This window comes from Lissotriton helveticus, chromosome 5_1 (assembly GCF_964261635.1).
Source record: "Lissotriton helveticus chromosome 5_1, aLisHel1.1, whole genome shotgun sequence".
NCBI lineage: Eukaryota > Metazoa > Chordata > Amphibia > Caudata > Salamandridae > Lissotriton > Lissotriton helveticus.
In genome coordinates this window covers 565,957,476-565,981,994 of record NC_136065.1, presented here as the reverse complement: position 1 = coordinate 565,981,994, position 24,519 = coordinate 565,957,476, and the positions used below count along the sequence as shown (strand labels likewise).

The following is a 24,519-nucleotide window of genomic DNA, read 5'->3' as shown; positions in this document are numbered from 1 at the left end:
GTGCAGGCTGCACAATACCTGGACATGTGTGGGCACGGCATTGGTCCGCCTTGTTGGGTGCTGCATCAGGGGGTCCAGGTCCTGTACAGTTTTGGCCAGATGGATTTTGGACATTTCCATTAATGGTTTGCATCCGACTTTATGGGAAAATATAAAAATGGCAGCAATACTTTGGGCCATGAGATTAGCTTGTGTCTGCAGCATCGCCTTCCAGTTCTGCTTAGAATAAAAAACAACCCTTAAATAATTAAAACAATGAACTTGCTCTGTTTCCATCCCGGCTAAATTATAACTTAGCTGCTTCTTATTTGCACCACCCGATGCCATAATATAGGTTTTTGCTTTATCAACATGTAGGTCCAGATTAGTGATAAAAGCGGAGTATAGTACAATCACGTTTTGCAGAGCAAGTGGGGTCCTTGCCAACAACACAGCATCAACTGCATAAATCAGGATTGGGAGGGGGGTCGTCAGTACATGTGGAGTATCTTCTGCAGTGCTACTCAGGGTAGTATTTAAGTTATTAGTATAAAGGGCAAACAAAAACGGCACCAAAACGCACCCTTGTCTGATACCCCTTTTGATTTTGAAGGAATTTGTGCATTCGCCATGCCTCCCATAGCGAACCATGGCGGTAGCATCCTTGTATAAATCCCCAATAAACTCTATGATTGACTCGTTCACTCCCATTTCCTCCTTCAAGATGAGCCAGACTTTGCTATGCACAACACAATCATAGGCATTGGAAAGGGCCATGAAGGCCATGGATATGGTACCCTTTTTTGCCAGAGTGTACTTTTCTACCATCAAGAACAAATTAAGGAATACGGTACATTAGTCTGCATGCGTTTCCAACTACATGCCATGACAATGTGGTCGTTACATCGACCGCGTTGTTACATCGCATACCTTTATGCTGAGGCATACCATGTGGTACTCTGCAGTCTTCTACAAAAAAGGCAAATACAAGGTGTATCTCCTCCTCAGTGAAGTTCCTCTTCCTTGTGAGTGTGAGTGTGACTGGTTGACTGAACTCTCATAGCTGTAGCTGGTCTGTGGGTCTCATTCAGGTAGTAAAGTTACACAGTTCAAGGAGAAAAGAGTAAAATGAGGGTGTGAGCTGAATTTATATGTTTGTTAGATCTATGTTATTAAGGTCAGTTGAATTCTGTTGTCCTATGCTTTTCTGGTCTCCATTAAAAAGATCTTCACCTGTATGGATGTATATAAAATCTAGTCAAAATGTTAGAATTTAGCTAACTGACAGTGGAACCCTACTAAACACTCACACCTAACCTGCTGTCCCCTATTTAATACATGGGAAGTACCCAGAAATTGTGTGCACACTTTGTACGCACCCACTGTCATGGTGCAGTCCACAACTGGACTTAACACATTTTTTAACAACATACACAAACAGATAGTGCACCACTAGAAAGGCATATACACTAGAATTATAGAGTCTGTGTCCAAAGGTATTCTTCAAAAGCTTCTTTTATTATCATTCAAATTCAAAAAAGTTTTGAAGACCGATATTTTCCTCTATGCCCAGATAAATTGAATAAGGACTTTGGCATACCTGGTCGCACTCGTTGTTTTTCTGGACATTGTATTGTGTTACATCAGGAGTGTTTTTGATACTTGATTGGTATAACGAGACACTCCTTTGTTGTTCTTCTGGCATTTGGGAAGTGACATTAGTCACTCTTTTTCTGTTTGTCATGGATTTTCTCTGTTTCTGGCCACTCTCAGGTTACATCTATTATGAACACTGCCTATCTTTATTTTCTATACTCATCTAGGGGTGTTCCTTTTGCACTTGATCGCTTCATTGACTTTCTTTCTATTATTATTTGCTTGCTGTAACTGCCTTCAACTGTTTTCCCCCCTTCTGGATGTCTTTACTTACCTCCAAATAATTAAGCTTCATTCTAAGGCTTATACCCTTCTGTTCTATATCCTTGGAGTTTTATTTTTTCTTACCTAGGGTGACTTTTAATCTCCTTTGGACTCTCCAGCTACTTATTCTCTAAATGGGAGGTACGATAACAATGACACTTTTTGTTAGTTTGAGTCATTTACTAAACAACCTTAAAAGTCTTAAAAACTAAAAACCAAATATTCTTGTTTTTTTATCTGGCTTGTTGATTTGCCAACAAATGTTTTCTTTCTCTTTTTATTTAAGTTATATGTCTGAAAAAAAGTCTTTGTATGTTACATCTTTGGTAACATCTATACACATGTGTGTTTAGTCCTATATATATATGAAAGTCTTCATTAAGGAAGAAAAAATATGCACCTCACTATACCGTAAAGCCACCGCAGGGAATTCGATTCTGGAAGCAAGTAGCTGTCATCAGAAATCCCTTAAAAACAGCATTCTGTATGGGGAATTGCTACGTCTCAAGAGAAATTGTACACAAGCCAATTATTTTTAAATTGCAGCTCAAGAGTCAATGTCAAGGTTTAGAGCAAGAGGTTACTCGGACCAGATCCTAGAACAAGCATATGATAAAGTCCAAGTAATCCCGAGAACAAATCTTCTTAGAGATAAGAAAAGAACAGTCGCAAAAGATGACAACACACCTTGATTTATCACTACTTTTTTGAGAGACTCTAAAGAAATACACAATATCATGACACGCAATTGGCAGATTCTTAAGGCAGATGGCATAATTGGGAATGAGATAGCGAGTTACCCTAAAATTACATACAGAAAGAATCGCTCTCTGGGAGACCTTTTAGTGCATAGTCATATTGACTCAGTTCCACGGACACCGAGACTAGGCAATTTGACTGGGTTTTTCCACTGTCAAAACTGCAAAGCATGCAAGGCTAGCACCAAGCAAACGAACTATGAAGTTCCGGGGAAATCAATGATGAGGAAAATTAACAAATTCCTTACATGTACCACTCCATTCTGTGTGTACTGCCTAGTGTGTCCCTGCAAAATGCAATATATTGGCAGTACAATCCACTGAGTAAAGAGGAGACACGCCAGGGCAATTCAGCACAACAACCCAAACTACCCAGTGGCCAGGCACTTCGCAAAAGAACACAAAAGTGATCGCAATCTTTAGCGTTTCTTCTGCTTAGACCAAGTTCCCATCAAAGAAAGAGGTGGAGACAGGGTAATCCAGTTACGCCGTCTCGAGTCGAGATATATCATTGATCTCAACCTGAGAACTCCTTTTGGCTTGAATACAGAGGTTGAATTAGCCATACATTTAGGCAATTAGGTCCCTGTTCTCACTTACTCTAATAAATAACTCTAGTACTTGTAAGCGCTGAATCTAATGAAAAACAATACATACATTTCTAGTTCATTTTTATAACACATTGCAGAATGGTTTATTTTGGGAAAAATAGAAGGAGACATATTAATATTTATTCTCTATGAACTGAATGCTGTTTAAATTGAATGAATTATTTTGATAATAGGATAGAGACATTTAACTGATTAATTATTTCTGCAAGTGTGCTCATCCAGGGCTTAATCTCTGTTTCCAACCTTCGACAGAAATGATTTCTAATTAATGTGTTAACTTGAACTTATCGATTTGATGATTTCGGTTTTTTTCATGCCCATTTAGGGCTTTATGTTTCTGTTAAGACCATACTTGCTTGGTTTAACATGGCTATACCTATACACTCCAAGATGGCCGCACTGAATGAAATGAATTTAAGTGCATCGTCTGTTTCTATAGAGGAAATGAAGTAATCAAATCACTACGTGAAACTTTATTTAAACAATGAATTAATGTGCTGTGCAGTAACAGCTTGAGGAAGGCGCGAAGCCGAAACGCGTCCTGTTATGCTGCGATTTCAAAATTGAAAATTGAGAATAAACAAGAACTGACTTGAGCCAAGGAGTGCGGTCCAATCTTTTGCTTCTGCGAAGGAAACCGAGCGAGAATGTATATATATATGTGTGAGCAAGAGCACGGAGGTGCTCGAAACGCGTCGCAGCAGAGCGGGAAAGAAATAAATACCTTCTGCCTCGTACATTGTGGTCCGCCTTCTTCATTTTCCCAGGAGTGGATGAGTGGAGAAATTGCCGTTTGGGATATATATATATATATATATATATATATATATATATATATATATATATATATATATATATATATATATATTACTCCAACTGGTTACGGTGCAACGAAACCTCCAAAGCACTTTCTCCAGTGCACAGACACGAAATAACGCTCCAAGTCCAGTCTTCAAATAATCGTTGTTTTATTTAATCATAAAGTGCAGGCGTGCATGGCAGAGAACGTCGAACAGACGCGTTTCGGGCGTGGCCGCCCTTGCTCACTGTTAGCGGTAAGGTGGACACACTAACGTTTAAATAATGCAAAGTGACTTTTGAAAAAAGGCGCGGTCAAATGAACATTACGCGCCCAAAAGCAATTTAGGAAACATAGTGTAAGGACTAGTACAAATTGTAAAATCAGGAATGAAAACAAAAGTATGTCAGCCATCTTAGCTTAGTCAAAATATCGTACAATTGAATAGATCTATTGAATGAAAATTCATGCAGGCAATTGATGTCATATAGGTAATGTCCCTGAAATTAATTGATTATACAAAATTGATAATTTTACAGCATTTGTGCTTCCAAATACCTTGATTCTTATCTGTATTAATACATAAAAATAAGGTACATATTACATCTATGTTGCCTGTACAATTCGTTCTTATCATGACTCCACACAACATAATGCTCTCGACAAAAAAATCTTTTTGTTCATTCAATGCTTTGCTAAATGAGCACAAATGCCCAAAATGTCCTTACCACTTTTGATACGGTTTTTCAAAAAATCTCGACCTGGTAGTCTAATAAACGTTTGTCCAGCTCATGATAAAAACATAATTTTTCAAAGGTGGGGGAGTGACAAAATGTCAGCGATCAGGCTCGTTTCGACAAATTGTGGTGTGAGGTTAAATGCAAAAACAAAATCAAGAAGGCAAATATTGTGTCAATTTAAATAAACTTTCAACCTAAGACATTAATCTTTGTGGTTAATTTAGTCATATTCTCGGATGTTTACGTCACATCCTATTTGCACAGTAAGTCACACAGAAGGAGACACACTCGAATCCCATTATACATTGGCGAATAATTACATTAGTGGCTCCAATGGCACATATTGGCTTCTGCTATGGGCATTCTATGTCTAATCTGAAATAAATCACCTGAACGACGGTAAGTTATGGAAAACTACAGAAAATTCCTTAAATCCTCTCCCATGTTCAAACCTGCGGGGGTTTTACTGTTGAGTCTTATGATTTACATTGACTCAAGTTGTCTTAGTTTCTTTTCATAATCCCCACCTTTCTTGGATGTTTTCACAGCATCTATCACAAAATAGTTGAGCTGGGATAGGTTCCTGTTGTGGAATTGGTCAAAGTGACGGGCTACTGGGTAGCTCTGATCACAATTCACAATAGCCCGAAGATGCTGGAGAATGCGCTGATACATGGGTAATTTGGTACTTCCTATGTATCTCAAATTGCAAGTACAAGTTAAAACATACACCGCTAGCTCTGTTCTGCAGGTATAGTAGGCTTTAATAGCAATGGGTTTTGGATCAAAGGGAGTTGTATAGGTCTTGGTGTTAATGCCAAAATGGCATGCACGGCAAGAGATGCAGCGGTAGAAACCCTTACGGGGTGACCACCAGTCATCATTCTTAGCTGTTTCTGGTGAACTTGACACCAGTTCGTTACGCATACTGTAAGCCCTTCTATATGTGATTGTTGGTTTTTCAGGTAAGATTTCATTAAGTACAGGGTCATTAAGAATTACAGGCCACTGTTTTCTCACCAAACTTGAAATATGGCGGGCTTGCCTGCTGTAGCTGGTAATTAATCTAATCTCATTGTTGTTGTCTGTCAAGTTTGTTTTGTCTTTGTCCATCGTGGTTTCTGCTAGTAACACTGTCCTGTCAAGTTTGTTTGCTTTGGTTCTGGCTTTATTTAGCGCATTTCTTTTATAGCCCCTTGCTTCCAAACGTAAACTTGCCTCTTTCTGGTGCTTGTCTCGAAGTTCTACCGTACTGCAAGATATATATATATATCACTTCACAGCCCTGAAGAAGTCCATCTCTTTGGACGAAACTAGTCAGAATGTTAGTTTTAGAAACTTAGCAGTCATAATTTTTGTCGTAAGAGTTGATACCAACTCATGAATGGGGGGAAACTTGTGAATCCTAGTACTTGTCAAGCATTTCCACACAAAATTGGTGAATTCCATCTGGTCAAAGATATCTGCCCATACATAGGGGGAAATCTACATATACAAAAATCTTGATAGATTTCATTGGGCCAAGAATATGTAATAACTATTGCACCAGACAAATTCCTTTGTGTCAAATTTAATAGGGTGTTATAATTATCAGGCCTTTTGTCCCCATTTTTTTGGAGCTGTATAATCACAAAGGCATGTAACTTTGGTAAACCATGGGAGCCAACAGAAGTAGCTGTTTCTAGTAAATGTAATAATATGCCCAATTTTCACAATGAAATGTGAGCTCATCTCTGAAAGACTTGCAATAAATACTATGTAACAGAAAACATCAAAATGAAGTCTGATTACTTAAGTATGTCATGAATGACATTTTATATATATACAAACAATGTTTGTTTTTCAAAAGTGAGGCCCCCATCATCCTGAAATCGGACTGTCTGCAGGTTGCATTTTGGGACTAGGAGTCCCCAACACTAACGAAAACCAAGACAATCTGAATCAGGTGAGCCCACCACCACTTTGAAGGAGGAGCTTAGAATAAATGCTGAGTGGGAGCTGACACTGCTTAAGGACTAAGGCGTTCAGAAGAAGGCACACACCGAAACCGGTCAACGCTACTGTTTCCTGAATAAAGAATGAATTAAAGCCCCGCTATGTCCCGGGAGGTCTTCTTTACATGGGAGCGAGTGAAATAATGTAAAGCGCGGTTCCAATGAAGTGCACGAAGGGACCCTTTCGATGTGAGGCCGTGGCTTTCATTGGAGAAAAGGAGTGGGTACCGAGGAGTCGGATGCATCCACGGCCCGCCACCGAAACCTGTGAGGCAGCTTGCTAACATCAGTAGCAGATGGGGCGGAGAGACGCCAATACCCTATCTACACTTGCAAGCGGATTACCACAGGGGAGATAGCATGAAAGGGCGGGAATTTAAACAACAACAAACAATGTTTGTTTTTCAAAAGTGAGGCCCCCATCATCCTGAAATTGGACTGTCAGCACGTTGCATTTCGGGACTAGAAGTCCCCAACACTAAAGAAAGCCAAGACAATCTGAATCAGGTGAGCCCACCACCACTTGGAAGGAGGAGCTTAGAATAAATGCCGAGTGGGAGCTGACACTGCTTAAGGACTAAGGCGTTCAGAAGAAGGCACACGCCGAAACCGGTCAACGCTACTGTTTCCTGAATAAAGAATGAATTAAAGCCCCGCTGTGTCCCAGGAGGTCTTCTTTACTTGGGAGAGAGTGAAATAATATATATATCCCCACTGGGGATTTTATTCCATTTGCACCGAGAATGAAACAGGCAACTCACTGGAGGAAAACCCTTGCACTACAAGAACCATCGGGCCATAGTTATGGCCACGCCCACTGAGGCGGTGGTGAGGAAGTACAAACGAGTGCAGGAATGAAGGACTGGTTTCATTTGCAGTAAGTCCTCAACCCTTTGAAGAAGTGCTGCAGTGAGCACGAAACGCGTCAGGGCTGGACAGTATACTTGTGAGGCAGCAAGCTGTTTTTTCGCTGTTTGCATCATCATTAAAAGCGGCAAAATCTCATTTTCCTGTTTGTGGCTCCCTCATTCCAGGCAAGCTTTTTGTGATGGATTTATTGTGGCTTGTTGCCTGAGCCACGAGGTGAACCCAGCTGCAGTTTGCAGTCTGAGCTGAAGCGCCAAGCGACGAGTCAGCGTGAGGAGCAGGGAAAAGCCGGTGATGTAATTTATGGGGTGTTTGAACTGCGACACTGACCCCACAACCCACTGGGGATTTTATTTCATTTGCACCGAGAATGAAACAGGCAACTCACTGGAGGAAAACCCTTGCACTGCAAGAACCATCGGGCCATGGTTATGGCCACGCCCACTGAGGCGGTGGTGAGGAAGTACAAACGAGTGCAGGAATGAAGGACTGGTTTCATTCGCAGTAACTCCTCAACCCTTTGAAGAAGTGCTGCAGTGAGCACGAAACACGTCAGGGCTGGACAGTATACTTGTGAGGCAGCAAGCTGTTTTTTCGCTGTTTGCATCATCATTAAAAGCGGCAAAATATAATTTTCCTGTTTGTGGCTCCCTCATTCCAGGCAAGATATTCATGTTTACATGTTGGCTGGTGGGAGGAGCACGTGCTTCATAAAACTCATCGCCAGTGGTTACCACATCTAGCCTACTACTGGCGTTTCATTGATGACATCTGTGTCATTTGGAAGGGTTCGCAGGAATTAGCCCAGGCATTTGTTGATGAAATCAACAACAATGACCGGAATTTAAGATTCACTGCCCCAATCTCATCTAACTCGGCTGAGTTTTTAGATGTACATTTATATATTGAACAGGGCTCATTGCACACTAAGCTCCATAGGAAGACCACGGCCGGGAATTCTATCCTCCACGCCCGTAGTGCCCATCCATCACACACCATCAACAGTATGCCCTTCGGCGAATTCATTCGCATTAAACGAATTTGCAGTGATGCAACTGTTGCCCATCAGTGCCTTGCTGAGTCAGTTCAGAGATTTCTTCAACGCGGCTACAAGTTAGATCTCTTTAACCGCGCTCTCTCTAAGGCTGCTTTACGTCCGAGGGATGCTTTATTGACACCTAAGTTAAAGGACACCACTGATTCTAGCACCATTGGCCCTGTCCGTCTTATCACCACTTTCTGTTCACAGGAACGGAGAATTAGACGGCTGATTAATGCTGAGTGGCCAATTGTCCTCACGGATGTGATTTTAGGCCCAATTATGCCAAAGCTACCGGCCATAACCTTCAGGAGGGCACCCTCCATGAAGGATGCACTAGACAGAACAATGCCTGAATTAACACCTAAACATACTTGGCTTTCAAAGACAGGCTTTTTCAAGTGCACGTCATGTCGTGCGTGCACTTTTGCTAAGAATGGCACACATTTTAAATCAGCGTTTAGTGATAGACCCATTGCCATCAATGAATACTTAACTTGCCGTAGTGAGTTTGTGGTCTATAAACTGATGTGCACATGTAATCTAGAGTACATCGGCAGCACCAAATTGCCAGCGAATCAACGCATTCTGCAACATATACGAGCCATAGTGAATTCGGATAACAACTATCCGGTGGCTCGCCATTTCAGAGCTGTACATGATAACAAACTCAAAGATCTACAATACACACTTTTGGGTTCGGTCCCTAACCCCGGACGGGGCGGAGACCGTGAAAAACTTCTGAGGCAAAAGGAAACATACTTTATTCTGTTGCTAGACAGGAGGGCACCCAATGAGTTGAATACCATTGATGAACTGCATCATATTTTGTAAATTTAATAATCTTCTGTAAATTTGACTTTTCTTATTCTCTCTGATTTATTTCCGGAGTGTATTTTTGATAATGTAGTTTGACAAATAGGCATAGCTGTTGTAAAGACTGTATCTAGTTAATGTAAATAGTTGGGGTTTCATTGCTGAGCCTCTACCAAAACCGTTGTTTGTTTTTATTATTATATATTTTTTGCACTTATTAGGCACTAGCACCTTAGTGGATATTGCATGTAGCCGCTTACATTTGAGAATTAATTCATTTAACTATATTGAAATGTTTGGAAGTAATGGTTTGATCTCTACATTGCACTAGCACTTTATGATTCTATCTGGATTTTGTACAGCACAGTATATTCCAACTTTTATGAAGTTCTGCATCTGCACTTTATTGCTACTGACAGATATTATAATGTAAAGTTTTTTTGAAGTAGTTGATAAGGAATAGGTACTCGCCAAAATGTGTTAACAATTTCACGTGTCAATGAGATCAACTCAAGATAGGAGCACTATGCTCGTATTGTAATCAAATATTGTTACTTCCTGTATATTGTACTTCCTCATGTTGTCGTTATGTTTTCTGGCTACTATGCTCTTCTTACACTTTTGCCTTTTGTCCCTATTTTTTGGGGGAAATAGGGCTTTTATGGACTTTAAATTCACTCACCTGCTTATGGCACGTCATGTGACCAAGCTCCGTCCGCGGAGCAAAACTCGTCAGGGAGAGCACTTGCTCTATGATTTTTCAATAAATCTTCCACTGCTGACACAATCTAAGTGTTGATGGCGTCTTATTGAAGAAATTAACTGCTAAAGGGGGAGAGAGGTCCGCACCTGCTTAGGTCCGTGTGAATGGCGGACAGGATCGCTTTTGAGATATATATATATATATATATATATATATATATATATATATATATATATATATATATATATATATATATATATATACATACAAACAAGTCCCTCCATGAAGAAAGACCAGAGGACACAGCGGGGAAATTCTTGGCAGCCTTTAATTCACCAGCAACAACAGGCATAATGCATTTCGGCTCCTGCCTTCATCAGACGCCCAGTTGCTTCAGGTTTCATTCGCTCCTCCCTTGATGTTCCGCGGCGCTCCCTTTATCTGGAGTGTGGCTGGCTCCATTGTTAATTGCCTCCAGCTGCCGTCCGCTGATTGATGGACTTCGATTCCCAGCAGGCATTATTCCGGTAAGTATCGGTAACAGAGCCATGTACAACTGCCGTGAGTGCTTCTGTGCCCAGCAAGGGGGGGAGAGGGCTAATGTCAGCCGAGTGAAACCCGCAGTCACGGTGTTAGGGGCAGCCTCGAGTCCCCAACGCCCCAACTCTAAGTGCAGAGTCCAAAACCGGGCCGTGGCGTGCAAATTCAATGATCCCACGTCTCCGTGAAGTCACGGACTGCTGGCCGCAGCGGCCCCATGCCTGGCTCGTCCTCAGGGGGAGCCTGCCACTTCCAATACCTTGGACGCTTTCACTTACATTGCCAATATGTGTGCTGCACAAATAGAAACAGCAAAACACCATTTATTGTTGATGTGCAGGAAGGTGTTCCTTCCTGCACATAAATAATCCTTTCTCTCAATGCTGGCACCCTTACACTATGGTTCAAGGGTACCTGTGTTGGCGGTAGGCTGCTAAATTTAGTGCCAGTGAAGGGAGAAACGCAGGGTTGTACCGTATTCTTTTAAAAACAGTGCAGCCCTGCGTTTCTGAAGTGGCAGAGTACGGCGTTAAGCCAACAAGGATAACGGCGTGCTCTGTTGCTTCTTTTGTAAAACTGCCCCACATTATTTTCTGTCATCATATGAATATGTCCTGAATAGGTTAAGATTTAGTGCTTACTTCTGTATGGTGGAATGTTTCTTTGTGAATAGAAATAAGGCCATCTGTCACTTTCAAGTATCGGTCCTGTCTGAAAACGTTTAAAGAATTCATATTTGTGCTTTCAATGCCTTCCTCGCAGCTGAAAATGTTAGCAACATCTTCCCCAATGAATAATCCAAGCAAAGTTGCCATTACCAATCCACGTCACTTTCTGTGAGTCACCTTTTCTGGGACCCTTTCGTAACTGGCATTATGTGGCATTTAATTAGATTATGGTAGAGTGCACATGAGCTAAAATTACTCTTGTTCTTGTGTACCATAAATAAATGTACACATCTCTCCCAAATGTGTCTATATAACCTTATGTGGTGTACGTAATGCAAGTATCATATTAGTGTGGGTAAAATGTAGTTAAATTAGATGCAAGAATCAAGTGAAAAAAATTATTTTCTGGGGACACACAGTACAAGTTCCAAATAGTTACACACGATTTAAAAACATTTGAACACAAATCAAACCATGAACTACTATAAAGGATGTGTCTTTCTTGGTCCAAATACTCTTCTATCTATTGTTTACATTTTATAGTGCCATAGTAGTGTGTCTCTGTTTCAGCCAGGTAATTCATTGTCGGTGTAGCCTTTTTCTAGATGAAGTTTAATCTGCATGGATGCAGAATTAATAGGTAGTTAATTCTAAGATTACCAACATTCAAAAGAGCGCCCTAGGTTTACTTCCAGGTTATTAGCTTGTAAACAGTAAAATGACTTCAAAAACGTACTAAATATGATGTTTTCTGGTCTTTGTGAATTGAGCAGAACAGCATGTTATACTGAGCTGAACACTGAAAAATCTTCAATACTTTCTGTACAAATTATTAGCTGTCAGTGGTTTCTTCTCTAATGATATTCTTGTAGTACTGTTCTCCTTTTAAATATATAGGAAAGAAACTCTTTGTTTATCCAGATTATGTAGGGAGTGAAGAGGGAAGCAGCAAGATCTCTGCAGGTAGTTCAGATTACCAGAATCACTAGTTGTTACTTCAAGATTCCCTTTATGAATACTTCACTTTCAAGAAAATTAACTGTCCATGTCCTCTGTCTAGCTTCCTGTCCTTGGTTGCTGCATTTGCTCACCTTCCCTGTCTGCTATCAGTTTCCTGTATCATTAATTTGATAATCATATTGGTTTAAGATACAATATTTATAAAACATCTTCAATGACATCTCACAAGACTCATGCAAGGTAACCAAGTATAATTGTAAAGTGGTACTTTTGTAAGACCATTATAATGTAGCACATACATGGTGTCCTCATCTATATGTTTCTCACATAGGGGCATATTATCAAGACCTGCGATAAAATTATCGCCGCTTTAGCGGCAGAAAACTGCAGCTAAAACGGCGATAATGGGCTTGATAATATGCTCTATGGTATTCCAATTGAAGCTCAGGTTAGATGTACTTCACATCTAACATGGGCTTCAATTGGAATTCCATAGAGCATATAATCAAGCCCATTTTCCAAGTTTTAGCCGCAGTTTTCTGCCGCTAAAGCGGCGATAAATTTATCGCCTGTCTTGATAATATGCCCCATAGTTTCTAACTCATAATTCTGAGTGGTGTAAATTCTCATTAGCAGAATATTCTGCTTTAGACCATTAGAATCTTGCACTCCAGTCAATAGAGCATCAGAAGACCAAAATACAAATGCTTAATTTCTTTCCAACATTATAATGTTTGTCTTTTGTTTCTCTCTGTTGAATCACCCCTAAGTGGGTGGCATTTTCAATTTTTGTTATAGCCCTTTTGTTAATGGCTTCACAGTTTTGTTTTGCACCAGTTACATTGGATACTGTCAGTTTTGTTTATCAGGCACAGGAGATTAAGTGATTTGCCCAAAATCATAGCCAACGCACAGTACTCAAATCTGGTGGCATATTACCAACAACTAGCGATAATTTTTGTCTCTAACTTGTTTAGAGACAAAAATTATCGCCGCACATCGGCGATTTTTATCGCAGATAAACCTTGCTATTAGCAAGGTTTATCGCAAATGCGATAAAAAACGGCCGCAATGCATGAATATCGCTGAAAAGTCAGCGATATTCATGCATTATCGAGCAAATGCTCTTAGCCATGTTATCCACCTCCCATTGGATAACATGGTGAAGAACTGCTCAGGGCAGGTGTTAGCTTTTGGAGATATTCGCGCTTAGCGCGAATATCTCCAAAAGTTGGTAATAGGAGATAGCAATGTTAGTGACTGTTTCCAGTCGTTAACATCTTGGCACGCCCACTTTGCATGTCATTAGTGATAAATATCACTGACATGCAAAGTGGGGCCCAAGATGGTCGCTATCTCCTATTAGCTGTCACTAACTGGTGTTAGCGACAGCTTGGTAATAGGGAGATAATTTTATCTCCGCTTTCTTGGCTTTTAAAGCCAAAAAAGCGGAGATAAACCCCCTTGATAATATACCCCCTGGTTCCCCAGTTACGAAGTCAGCAGCTCTGACCATTAAGCCACATTGTGGCTCTCTTCCCTGATTTAGGCTGAGGGAGCTGCGTTTTCTTTATCTCAATCTTTGGCTTTAATCATTAAATAACCCCCACCACTGGTTGTATGGACCTTTGTTTGTCGACAAAGAGAAACGAGGAGCAATCATTTACATAATAATAGATAATTAAAGTCTTTCAGTTTAGTCAGTAAAGAGAATTAGTGTGAGTTAAAGGGTTTTATTTTTCAAACCTTTTTAGTCTTTTATCTTTTATTCATTAGGTATTAATCTTTAAAACGTATCATTAAACGTTAATAAATTCCATCAATCAATATTTGATCTCAAAATAAAACAATATATTTATTAGAATCACAGTCAATATAGTAATAATACAGCAAGCATGTTCCATAAAGGAAATTCCCTATAAGAAATAAGTTGGGATAATGAGAGCAAAAGGTGTCAGTTCAAACCCCATAAAGAGCACTGATGAGAGAATCAGTGCCCAAGCATAAAGCTTGTGCATTATAAGCTGGAACGATTTCTCAGCCCTAACATTGCACCAGACAATTCAGTAAAATATAAGTAAAGTAGACTCACATGAAGAAAGGTATCAGAAACTCTAAGTTGAGTCTACAGTCAGAGAGTCGGGAAAGGAATCCACTCACTTATCTACAAACGCGCACTAATATAAACACAAATTCTATGTTTCAATACTATTTCCTATTGTTTCTTCATCCTCCAATACAATCTCAGCATACTCCTGAGAATAAGCAAACTTCCCATTTTCTCAGGCTGGTACAACAGGCTTTCAGACATTAAACCTTGAAAAGTTACATCATTGATGTCTTGCAGTATGGATAGTCTTCCCATGAATTCTTCTTCTGGTAAACTCTTCTCTCGGTGATAAACTTCCTATCAGTTGTCTAATACATAACAAATGCCTGTTCAGTGGCTACCCGAAGGCTCTTGAAAAAGTACAGTTTTAACAAAAAATTAATATTGTGAACAAACAACCATTTAATGGGAAAAATAGGTATTTCAGTGTTAATACATTATTTTTCAGTTAACATGGCATCAACAGTTAGGCTAGCTTAAATCAGCACATTTTATTTATCCGTGAGCCTATAACATTTAAATATGATTACCTTCTAAATGTTTTTTCCTTTTTAGCATATGTTTTACTGTTTTTAATGTGAGCTTTTCACATTATTAATGTAAGTATTTTGTTATCGAATAAACATTTGCGCCAGCAAGGCCCTCACCTTTAGCTCAAACTTATGACTCATGGAGAGGGCCTTAACTGCTTTGCCCTTGGACGTTGGCTACTATGCAGTGTCAGAATGTTCTATTCTTGGGATCGCCAGTGAAACCAATTGAGTAGCACCAGGATGTGCATACTGGTGTCAGCCCGCTGTTTGACACCTCAAGTGATCAAGGTGTAAGAGTGTTCTTCACCACCCATATCTAACAGGTGTGTTTTTATTAGATTATTCTGACTGTAATGCTTTATAGATTGGTAGATTGCTGTGGTGAGCTTTAAGATTATATTACTGTGTAAACATCAATTCTGTTCCCAACTCTGTAATGGAGTCAATGCTTCCACAACAGGGGTAGAGGCATTTTGGAAAACTAAATATCTCCAAGTACATATAGATTAGCACATGCAATGGTGAAAACATGTAATACCATTGAACATTATTTCCTAAACATTTGATATGTAGATCGTATTTCAAAGTTTCCAACTCAGGAGCTCATGACATTGTGTCCTGCATTTGTTCTTCACAGGCGCTGTTGAACGAATAAAGAAAATCAGAGATTATGCTTTTGTCCATTTTAATAACCGAGACGATGCTGTAGAAGCTATGAATCTTACAAACGGGAAGGTACTGTGAAATTGGAATGGTTTTGTTTGAGTGGTATCCTTGTATATCTGCATCACTTTTTATTTAGAGATGTTCTCATTGAAACCTAGTTGACAAACTTAAATAAATATGAGCCAAAAAAATTTGCTGCAACATCAGTGTAAATTTTAATATTCCATTTTCTTGCTACATTGGTATCATACCATACATATGAAGACAGGACTGCCATTGGATTGTCGGCAGTGTCCTTAACTTTCCTTTCCAAAACATTTACATGAAAATTATCAGGAAAAGCCATGGCCATCTTCAACTTATGTTTAACTTCTGCACAGGAACAATGAGCCAGGTCTGGTGTCTCAGTGGACTAATGCATCCACTGAAGGACCCTGTGTTCGACCTCATGATCACAGGTTCAAATCCTGACAGGTCCACTCAACCTTTCATCCATCTGAGGTTGCTAAAATGAGTACCATTGAGTTAGGTAACAATAAACATCTGCTATTCAGTGCCAAGATGCCTCCCGGTGAACGTGTGCTGTACAAATACTTTTGTTACACATGTTATGTTATGACAAATAAATCACAAATGGTAAATTACAAGCTTTATTCTATGACAAATCATAAACATATATTGGATGATATCAATTCCTTACTAAAATATTGACGCATTTTCATCATCATGGGCACCACTGACTGAACCACCTACTGATTAGTCACGGTGTCCAGGGTGGAAGGACATGCCACTGATGAGCATAGAATACTACGGAGTGGTGTGGTTACACCCCATCATCCCAAAAGGTTGGAGCTGAGCCTTCACTATTGTCAAATTATAGGCCTATCTCTTTACTTCCTGCGCTCTCTAAGATCTTGGAAAGACATTTCAACAATCAGTTAACTCACTATGTGGAGAGATTAGGGGGCATATTACCAACAACTAGCGATAATTTTTGTCTCTAACTTGTTTAGAGACAAAAATTATCGCCGCACATCGGCGATTTTTATCGCAGATAAACCTTGCTATTAGCAAGGTTTATCGCAAATGCGATAAAAAACGGCCGCAATGCATGAATATCGCTGAAAAGTCAGCGATATTCATGCATTATCGAGCAAATGCTCTTAGCCATGTTATCCACCTCCCATTGGATAACATGGTGAAGAACTGCTCAGGGCAGGTGTTAGCTTTTGGAGATATTCGCGCTTAGCCCGAATATCTCCAAAAGTTGGTAAAAGGAGATAGCGATGTTAGTGACTGTTTCCAGTCGCTAACATCTTGGCACGCCCACTTTGCATGTCATTAGTGATAAATATCACTGACATGCAAAGTGGGGCCCAAGATGGTCGATATCTCCTATTAGCTGTCACTAACTGGTGTTAGCGACAGCTTGGTAATAGGGAGATAATTTTATCTCCGCTTTCTTGGCTTTTAAAGCCAAAAAAGCGGATATAAACCCCCTTGATAATATACCCCTGGGTTTCCTGCATCCGTCCCAATCGGGCTTTAGGGCCAATCACTCTACAGAAACGACTCTTCTTGGAGTCACTGAGAGACTGCTTCATTGTATGGATCGCGGAGAGACAACAGCACTCATATTACTTGATTTGAGTGCGGCTTTCGATACTGTGTTACATTCCATTCTCCTTGCCTCTCTCCGGTCCTTGGGAGTGGAGGGTCCCGCTCTGGCCTGGCTTGCCTCCTTCCTGAGTGGCCGCACCTTTCAGGTCTTTTCCTCGAAAGCTTCTCCTAAAATCTGTTCTTCAGCGTATGGAGTGCCCCAGGGGTCTATTATGAGTCCTTTACTCTTTATTATCTATGTTAGACCCCTGGCCACATTGTGGAGGAGGCTGGTCTCTCTGTATTTTCGCTACCTGACTCCACCCAAAGGACGGTTGTCCAGGCCTTGGTCATCTCTCGCCTGGATTATGGCAACGTTCTTTACTTGGGGGTGGGCCATGAAGCTCTCAGAAAGCTGCAGGTCGTGCAGAATGTGGCTGCCCGACTTCTATGCCATGTCCCGTGCAGAGTCTCCATTTCCCAGTCGCTCCTGAACCTTCATTGGCTCAGGATTGCAAGCAGAGTTAAGTTTAAGGCTCTTTGCTATATATTTAAGATCAAACAGGGTATTGCTCCTTCATATCTACAGGAACTCATGTATGCGTATTACCCCACACGTTCTCTCAGGTCTTCCTTTAAGGGTGACTTAGTGATTCCCAGATTTAAGTTGGTGAGCGGTCGCTCGTTCTCCCACTTAGGCCCTAAGATCTGGAATTCCCTGCCTACTTCATTGAAAACTGAAAACATCTATCTCAACTTTCGTAAGGGCCTCAAGACATGGATTTTTCTGCAATAAGCTGCTTTTTGTTCTCTCCTCATTCATTTAAACCATCCTTTGGCGCCGGGAAACCCTGTGTGGGTAGCTGTGCTCCTTAAAAGTTAAATAAAATAAAATAAATAAATCAAACCAGCATGGTCAAGTAGCATACCTTGTGGCGCTATTGGAATCTTAGAAAACTCTTTTCAAACATCTGGGAGATCACACCCCCTCCAGAAAATGAAGACCGTCACCTTTGCCAATCCCACATCAAAGTAATTCTCAGAATAGTTTTAATACACAAATGGTGCAATATGCCTCCCCTTCAACTTTGGATTACAGTCTTTCCTACATACACCCTCAGGAACCACTAACACATTGTAATGGGTTTGAAATTGCTCAGTGCAGGCAAGTGACACAAGCAAACAGACATGAAGTGGGCAAGATAAGAAGAGTTGTTCAGTTTTTCAAGCCTTCCAGAATCCAAACCCCACTCTTAGACCATCCCATTGAAGAGCTCAGCCACTTCCAAATCATCCTGTTACCATAACAACACAATGGCCACTTTCCAGCAGTAAACAAGACAAGAGTAAACTACGGGAGGGGAGCCCGACTCTGGGAAAGTTTTAGTCCCTGCACTTCCTATCATTGTGGTGTGTCATTCACTATGACTGCTCAGTTTTGATTAACCCGTAGACATTTTTAATGGTTTATACTTGCATGGCATTTTTGACAGAAATCAGAGGGCAATCTAAAACTTTTGGACCATCAAACCTAAAGTGTGGCAGGAACAGATCAGATTGTGGGTGTATGTAAAAAAACAGGACTGAATATCTTGAACCCAAAAGCTAGAGTGCTAAAATATTGAATTCCATTGTGTGTGCTGTGGCCTCTTGCTCAACTTCATTTATGCAATTTTTTTCTCTATATTTTTACATTGCCGCTTTCATTATGCCTATTGCTAACAATATAGTTTGGACCTTGGGTCCGCCACTTTCAATCATTAGCTTTCTTTGACTGGCGTCTTTCAGCCATGTGTTGGAGACTTTTTATATTGCATCTTAGCTTAATCCAGTGGAGTATTCATCTCTCACTTAATGCTATTGGCTCTTTGGTGGTATCCTTCCACCCCCACTCTAAGGCTTGCTTTGGATGTATATAGGACAACTTTATAACTATAGCCCTCTCTGTCTGCTCCCTTTAGAATGTCTCACTCTAATTTGCTAACTATGCATGCATTATTAACCCCATTACATCTAGTTCTATTGGCCTTTTTACTGGCTTGTAATCAGAGTGCTCCCCTCTATCAGGGCTTCTCTAGCTCCGCCCGAACACTGATTCCATTTCCCCTCTGCTGCCCCCTTCTGTTCCAATGTTTAACTGTGCTGGAAATTCATTTTCATGATATGTGTTTGCCTGAGTTTAATATATGCAGAAACGTCCATTTAAGCCAGAGATAAACTGAGTTACAATCATGAAATAAAGAAGTACAATGTCAATCACATGTATGCCCACATAACATTTTTGCAATAATAAGCTTCTGTTTTTTTGCTTTGCACTTGCTTTAAAGTTGATTGACGGTTCGCCCATTGAAGTGACATTAGCCAAACCTGTGGATAAGGATAATTATGTGCGGTACACCAGAGGCACTGGTGGGCGTGGCCCTGCAGTACAAGGAGAATATGCCTACACAATCGGACATGTGTATGACCCAGCGACAGCCTATCTTGGCGCTCCAGTTTTTTATGCACCGCCGGCTTATGCTGCTGCCGCCATCCCCGGCCTTCACTTCCCTGCCACAAAGGGACAAATCAGCAGCAGAGGGCTAATTAGGCCCCCATCCATCAGAGGTAATTCCAACCAGTGACCAGAAAGCAAATAGCTCTCAGAATTCAAATGGGCTAAACAAAAAACATTCAAATTAATTTAACGATTTAATGCAAATTTTAAATTAAAATGTGATAATTTCATTATTTGAGTTAATTATTCAAAGCAGTCTCTTTCTCGTGTTCAAACTGGTTCCGAGTGCAGTGGTTCATTGTTATGTAATTACTATAAAACACAAAACCAACACTTATCAGACCCTCCAGCTTATCGCGATTTCGCGATTCACGAAATAATCGCGAAATTAGATGACAAGCGCGATGGCCGCGATATTTACCATTTCGGCCGCGAAAAAAGGGCCCAGCTGCAATTTAAAAAAATGGTGGCTTCTCATTGGATGTACGCATACACGTCACTACGTGTTTCCGTACAGAATTGAGATATGGGCAGAGTGAAACATCAATGGAGAAAGGAGGGGAAGTGTAGTCCTGCACAGACTGAAAACAACACGGCGCGCGCTGTGAGCCTGGAGAAAAAGCATTTCCTGAATTACAGTCTCGTTGTAGAAACCCGGCTCGGCTGTAAATTCGCTGCCTACCTTTTTGGTGAAAAACATCCGATTAGTGACTGAGGGCCACAGGTCCCCTGTGAGAGCAACTCGATCACAACTATGTCTCCAGCGTTAGATTACAGTGGTTCTCCTGGGAAAAGCGATGGATATTGGAATGGCACAATTGTATGAGCGGGTGCATATTTTCTTCAACTTTTGCAAAGGTTAACATATCTTTTTATTCAACAGTTACAAAATGTAAATTCATGTTAGTTATTTTTTTTACCATTGTAAACTATATCAGCAATCTGCTGTGCCTTCATTAGCGAACCCTGAATTGGTGAATTCAAATGCTGTTCAGTATATGTAGTCCCGCATTTTATAACTGTGTGCAATCGATGCCAGCGGAAACCCTTCCATACTTTCATTTTGACTCGGTGACTGCGAGAATACAAATGAAAAGTAGAATCTATTGCTGTTTTTAATTTTAATTATCGTTTCTTTTGCCCTCTGCAACTAATCTCTGGCTGTGCGTGTGGCAATCCTGCTAATCAATTAGCAGGCAGGTCAAACATTTTAGGCATGTCACTTTGGCTTTCACTTAAGTGACCTTTGAAATCCCAGGCCCCCTCTCATCCTCTGCTCCTTTTCTGTAGGTAGAGGGGCCAGTGACGAGAGGTGCTGGAGAGGGGAGGGGAGCTGTGAAGGGAGGTGCTGGAGAGGCGAGGGGAGCTGTGAAGGGAGGTGCTGGAGAGGCGAGGGGAGCTGTGAAGGGAGGTGCAGGAGAGGAGAGGGGATCTGTGAAGGGAGGTGCTGGAGAGGAGAGGCGAGCTGAAGAGGAGGGGGAGCTGTGAAGGGAGGTGCTGGAGAGGAGAGCTGTGAAGACAGGGCCTGGTGTGAGAGGGGGACCAGTAGATAAGGAGGCGAGTGAGAAGGAGAGATGCAATAAAAGGGACTGTGAAAGAGAGAGATGCTGCTTCTACAGGAGGGGTGAGGTAGTGAGTGGGGACAGGTGGGGAGCTGAGGTGGAGCGAAGGTGATGCAGAGGAGGGAGTGAAGGTAGTGCCCAGGGTGACGGAGGAGACGGGGCAGGTAGAAGGTCTGGCAGGTAGATAAGCCTAGTAAAGGGAAAGGTCACCAGGAGAGGCTTTCTACTGCTGGGCGTGAGAGGCATAGCCTGTGCTTCAGATACAGTCATTCCGGGACTTTTTAGTCGCTGACTGCAGTATTTAGGTGACGAACTGATAGTATTAGGATGACACCTTTGCCCGGAGAGTGTTTAAAATGTAAAAATTACAAAACTACTGTCACAAAATGTCACACATTATGCCACATATTTTGCTTTTGATGTTCTTGCCATTTTTAATCCACTTACCAATTCGACAGAGTGGGGTAACACAGCCCCCCGCAGTGGGTGGGGGGGCAAGCTCCGGGAGCTAAAGCAAATGGAGAATTGCATTTCCATGGGATAACAGCCTTCACCTGTGGGCTGCTTCCTCTGTTCCATATTCCAGGTTGCCTATTCAAAGTGGAATACTCTGCTAAAACAGTTTCCATTGATTTAAGGCTGTAAATGAATGATTATGAGTAAAATAAAGTGCCGCAAAAATGCCGCTAAATTTCCCTATTTGTGCCACTAAATTTTCATATTTGTGCCGCTAAATTTGCGAATCCATGCCGCTATATCCTGGGGGGTCTGACTTATCAAGTGAAAAGCAAGCAAGAGGTCAAATTCCACCAGAATATTGATCATTTCAGCATAACATTGCTGTAGTGTTAAAAAAGGGTGTGGCCCTGTGTTAGCAAACACTGCATAAGGCATTAAACGTCCCTGTCCTTTACTCACATGTTCACCGTTTATTTAACCAAAATACTTTTAGAAAAGAACACTTCTTAATGAAAAAAAAGTAGGGATAGCACCCCCATATCCCTACTTCTAGCGCCACTGACTCAACATTAATGCAAAGAGCTTGTATGTATTTGGGAATTTACGGGAAAAGGGCATAGAACCTGAGAGCTGAAGTTGTGACAACACACAAAGTGGGAAACACATCAGTAAGACATTAAGGGCCAAGTGTAAAAACATATTTTCCCATAGACACAGAATAGGTAAAACCCATTAATACATTTGGCCCTAAATATTTGTTGTGTGGACAAAACAGATCCAATCCAGCACACTGTCACGTTCCATACTAGATCATATTAGCAGTTGTTTTTGGAGCTTGATTTCATATGGTGTGGTGAAATTCCCCAGCTCATATTTGGATGTGTGATATTTTGTTATTCTTTTTACTTTGGGGTACCAATATGTTTTCAGAGCATTGATGAAGTGTGATGTGCAGATGCCGATCATGATTATCAAAGACTTTACATATAATTTGAATAACATGGACGGGAGATGTATTTATCCAGGGATGATGACTATGCAGGGAAGAAGAGACTCAGTCAGTCAGTCAAGAACTCACATGGTCTTTCACTGACGTTCATGTGGTTATTCGAAGCTTAATGATGTTCAAGTGATCAGTTGAGCCAAACACTCGTGCAATATCGAGGCAAACTAGGAAATTCATGGTTGTCAGTAATATGAGTGCATCCTCTGTTCTTTCTGAGGTTTAGAATTGCTGTTACTATTGACATAGCAGTTGGTGGTTGGTGGCTAGTAAAAGGCCCACATTTGAATTGATCTTTTCTAGGAAATATGGCTTGTGATGGTTTGCTAGCTTCTCAGGTCTGTGACGAAGGGAGACATTTTCTTTAGGGATTCCTTGATCTAGAGCCATGCACAAATGTTTCTGACGGTTTGTTTTGCTGGTCAGGCAAAGTTACCAAAGTTTTTCCAAATATACCCGTCAGGATCAGAGGTTTATCATTCTAAGTCCTTCTGTCTGGACAGTACGGACCTCAGTGACAGCTCTTATAAAGACTGTAGCCTGTCTCCTCTGTAGCCCACCACTCATTTTACCTCTTGTTAGCATATTAGTCAACCGTCTTAATTACTAACCTCCCCTTTTTAACATCTGTCTGTCTGTCTGTCTTTCTGTCTGTCCGTCCGTCCGTCGGTCCGTCTGTCTGTCTGTCTGTCTATCTATCTATCTATCTATCTGTCTATCTATGTATCCAGAGTACAATTAAATAAATGTAATACATTATTTGACATCAAACAACAAAAATGTAACCAGTAGAACCAGAGATATGCAATTTTAAAGGTTTAAATAGAAATAGCACCAAAAAGCATTAACTGTGAGTATCTGGTCGGCTGAAACCGGGACAAAGTCACAAGTTCAGGCCGACTGGGATGGAGTGCCGGCTCGATACAGGGACCAAGTTAGTCCTCCTGAAAAAGTTACCATCTCAAAGTACGATGCAAAGAGTTCAAAACTTCATTTCAACTGATGCCAGCCAAGGGTCCAGGACTTACAGCGGTGCCTCTTGGGAATCAGGACCAGCAGTGCTCAGGCAGGTCCAGGCCAGTGCAGATGCAGGTCTAGGAAGGACAAGTTGCAGCAGGTCCTCTGGGCACTTGCAGGGAGGCTCTGGAGCTTGTTGTGAACCTGTAGCTCAGAACTGGAGGTCAGCCAATGGACCCTTGGAGTCCCTCTGGTAGTTCTGGGTTCAGGAAGATGGTCCACTCGCCTTCAAGCAGCAATGCAGGTATCCAGCAGCAAGGCAGTCATTAAGAAGCAGAGCAGTGTCCTCTGAAGAACAAGCAGCAGGAAAGTCCTCTGGTAGCAGCAGGGCAGTCCTCTGGTAGCAGCAGGGCAGTCCTCTGAAAAACAAACCAGGCCTCAAGCAGTAGGGCAGTTCCCTGAGAAACAAAGCAGGCCTAAAGTAGCAGGGCAGCTCCCTGAAGTACACGGCAGTCCTTCTGAAGTCTTCAAAACGTCCAAGAGTGTACCAAAGAGTGGATTTGAGGGTTTACTACGTATACCTGGTGCCAGCTTTCAACTGGAGAAAATGTCTGGAGGTTTCACCCCACAAATGGTTCTGTGGAGCAAAGGTCAAAACTGGTCAAACTCAGGCCCACCCATAATGAGGGACTCAGGGATATACTGACAATGAAAATAAAGCTATCTGTACTTAACACTG

General features: G+C 41.3%; 1 protein-coding gene across 2 annotated transcripts in view; it reads left to right on the top strand.

Annotated features, from left to right (window-relative positions):
• A1CF (APOBEC1 complementation factor) overlaps nucleotides 1-24,519 on the top strand; it is a 238,756-nt gene that overhangs the window by 137,078 nt on the left and 77,159 nt on the right. For both annotated transcript variants that reach the window (XM_078642914.1, XM_078642913.1), the window contains exons 7-8: nucleotides 15,675-15,772; nucleotides 19,630-19,909. In XM_078642914.1, the coding sequence (XP_078499040.1) occupies nucleotides 15,675-15,772; nucleotides 19,630-19,909 (378 nt within the window). The remainder of the gene's footprint in view (nucleotides 1-15,674; nucleotides 15,773-19,629; nucleotides 19,910-24,519) is intronic.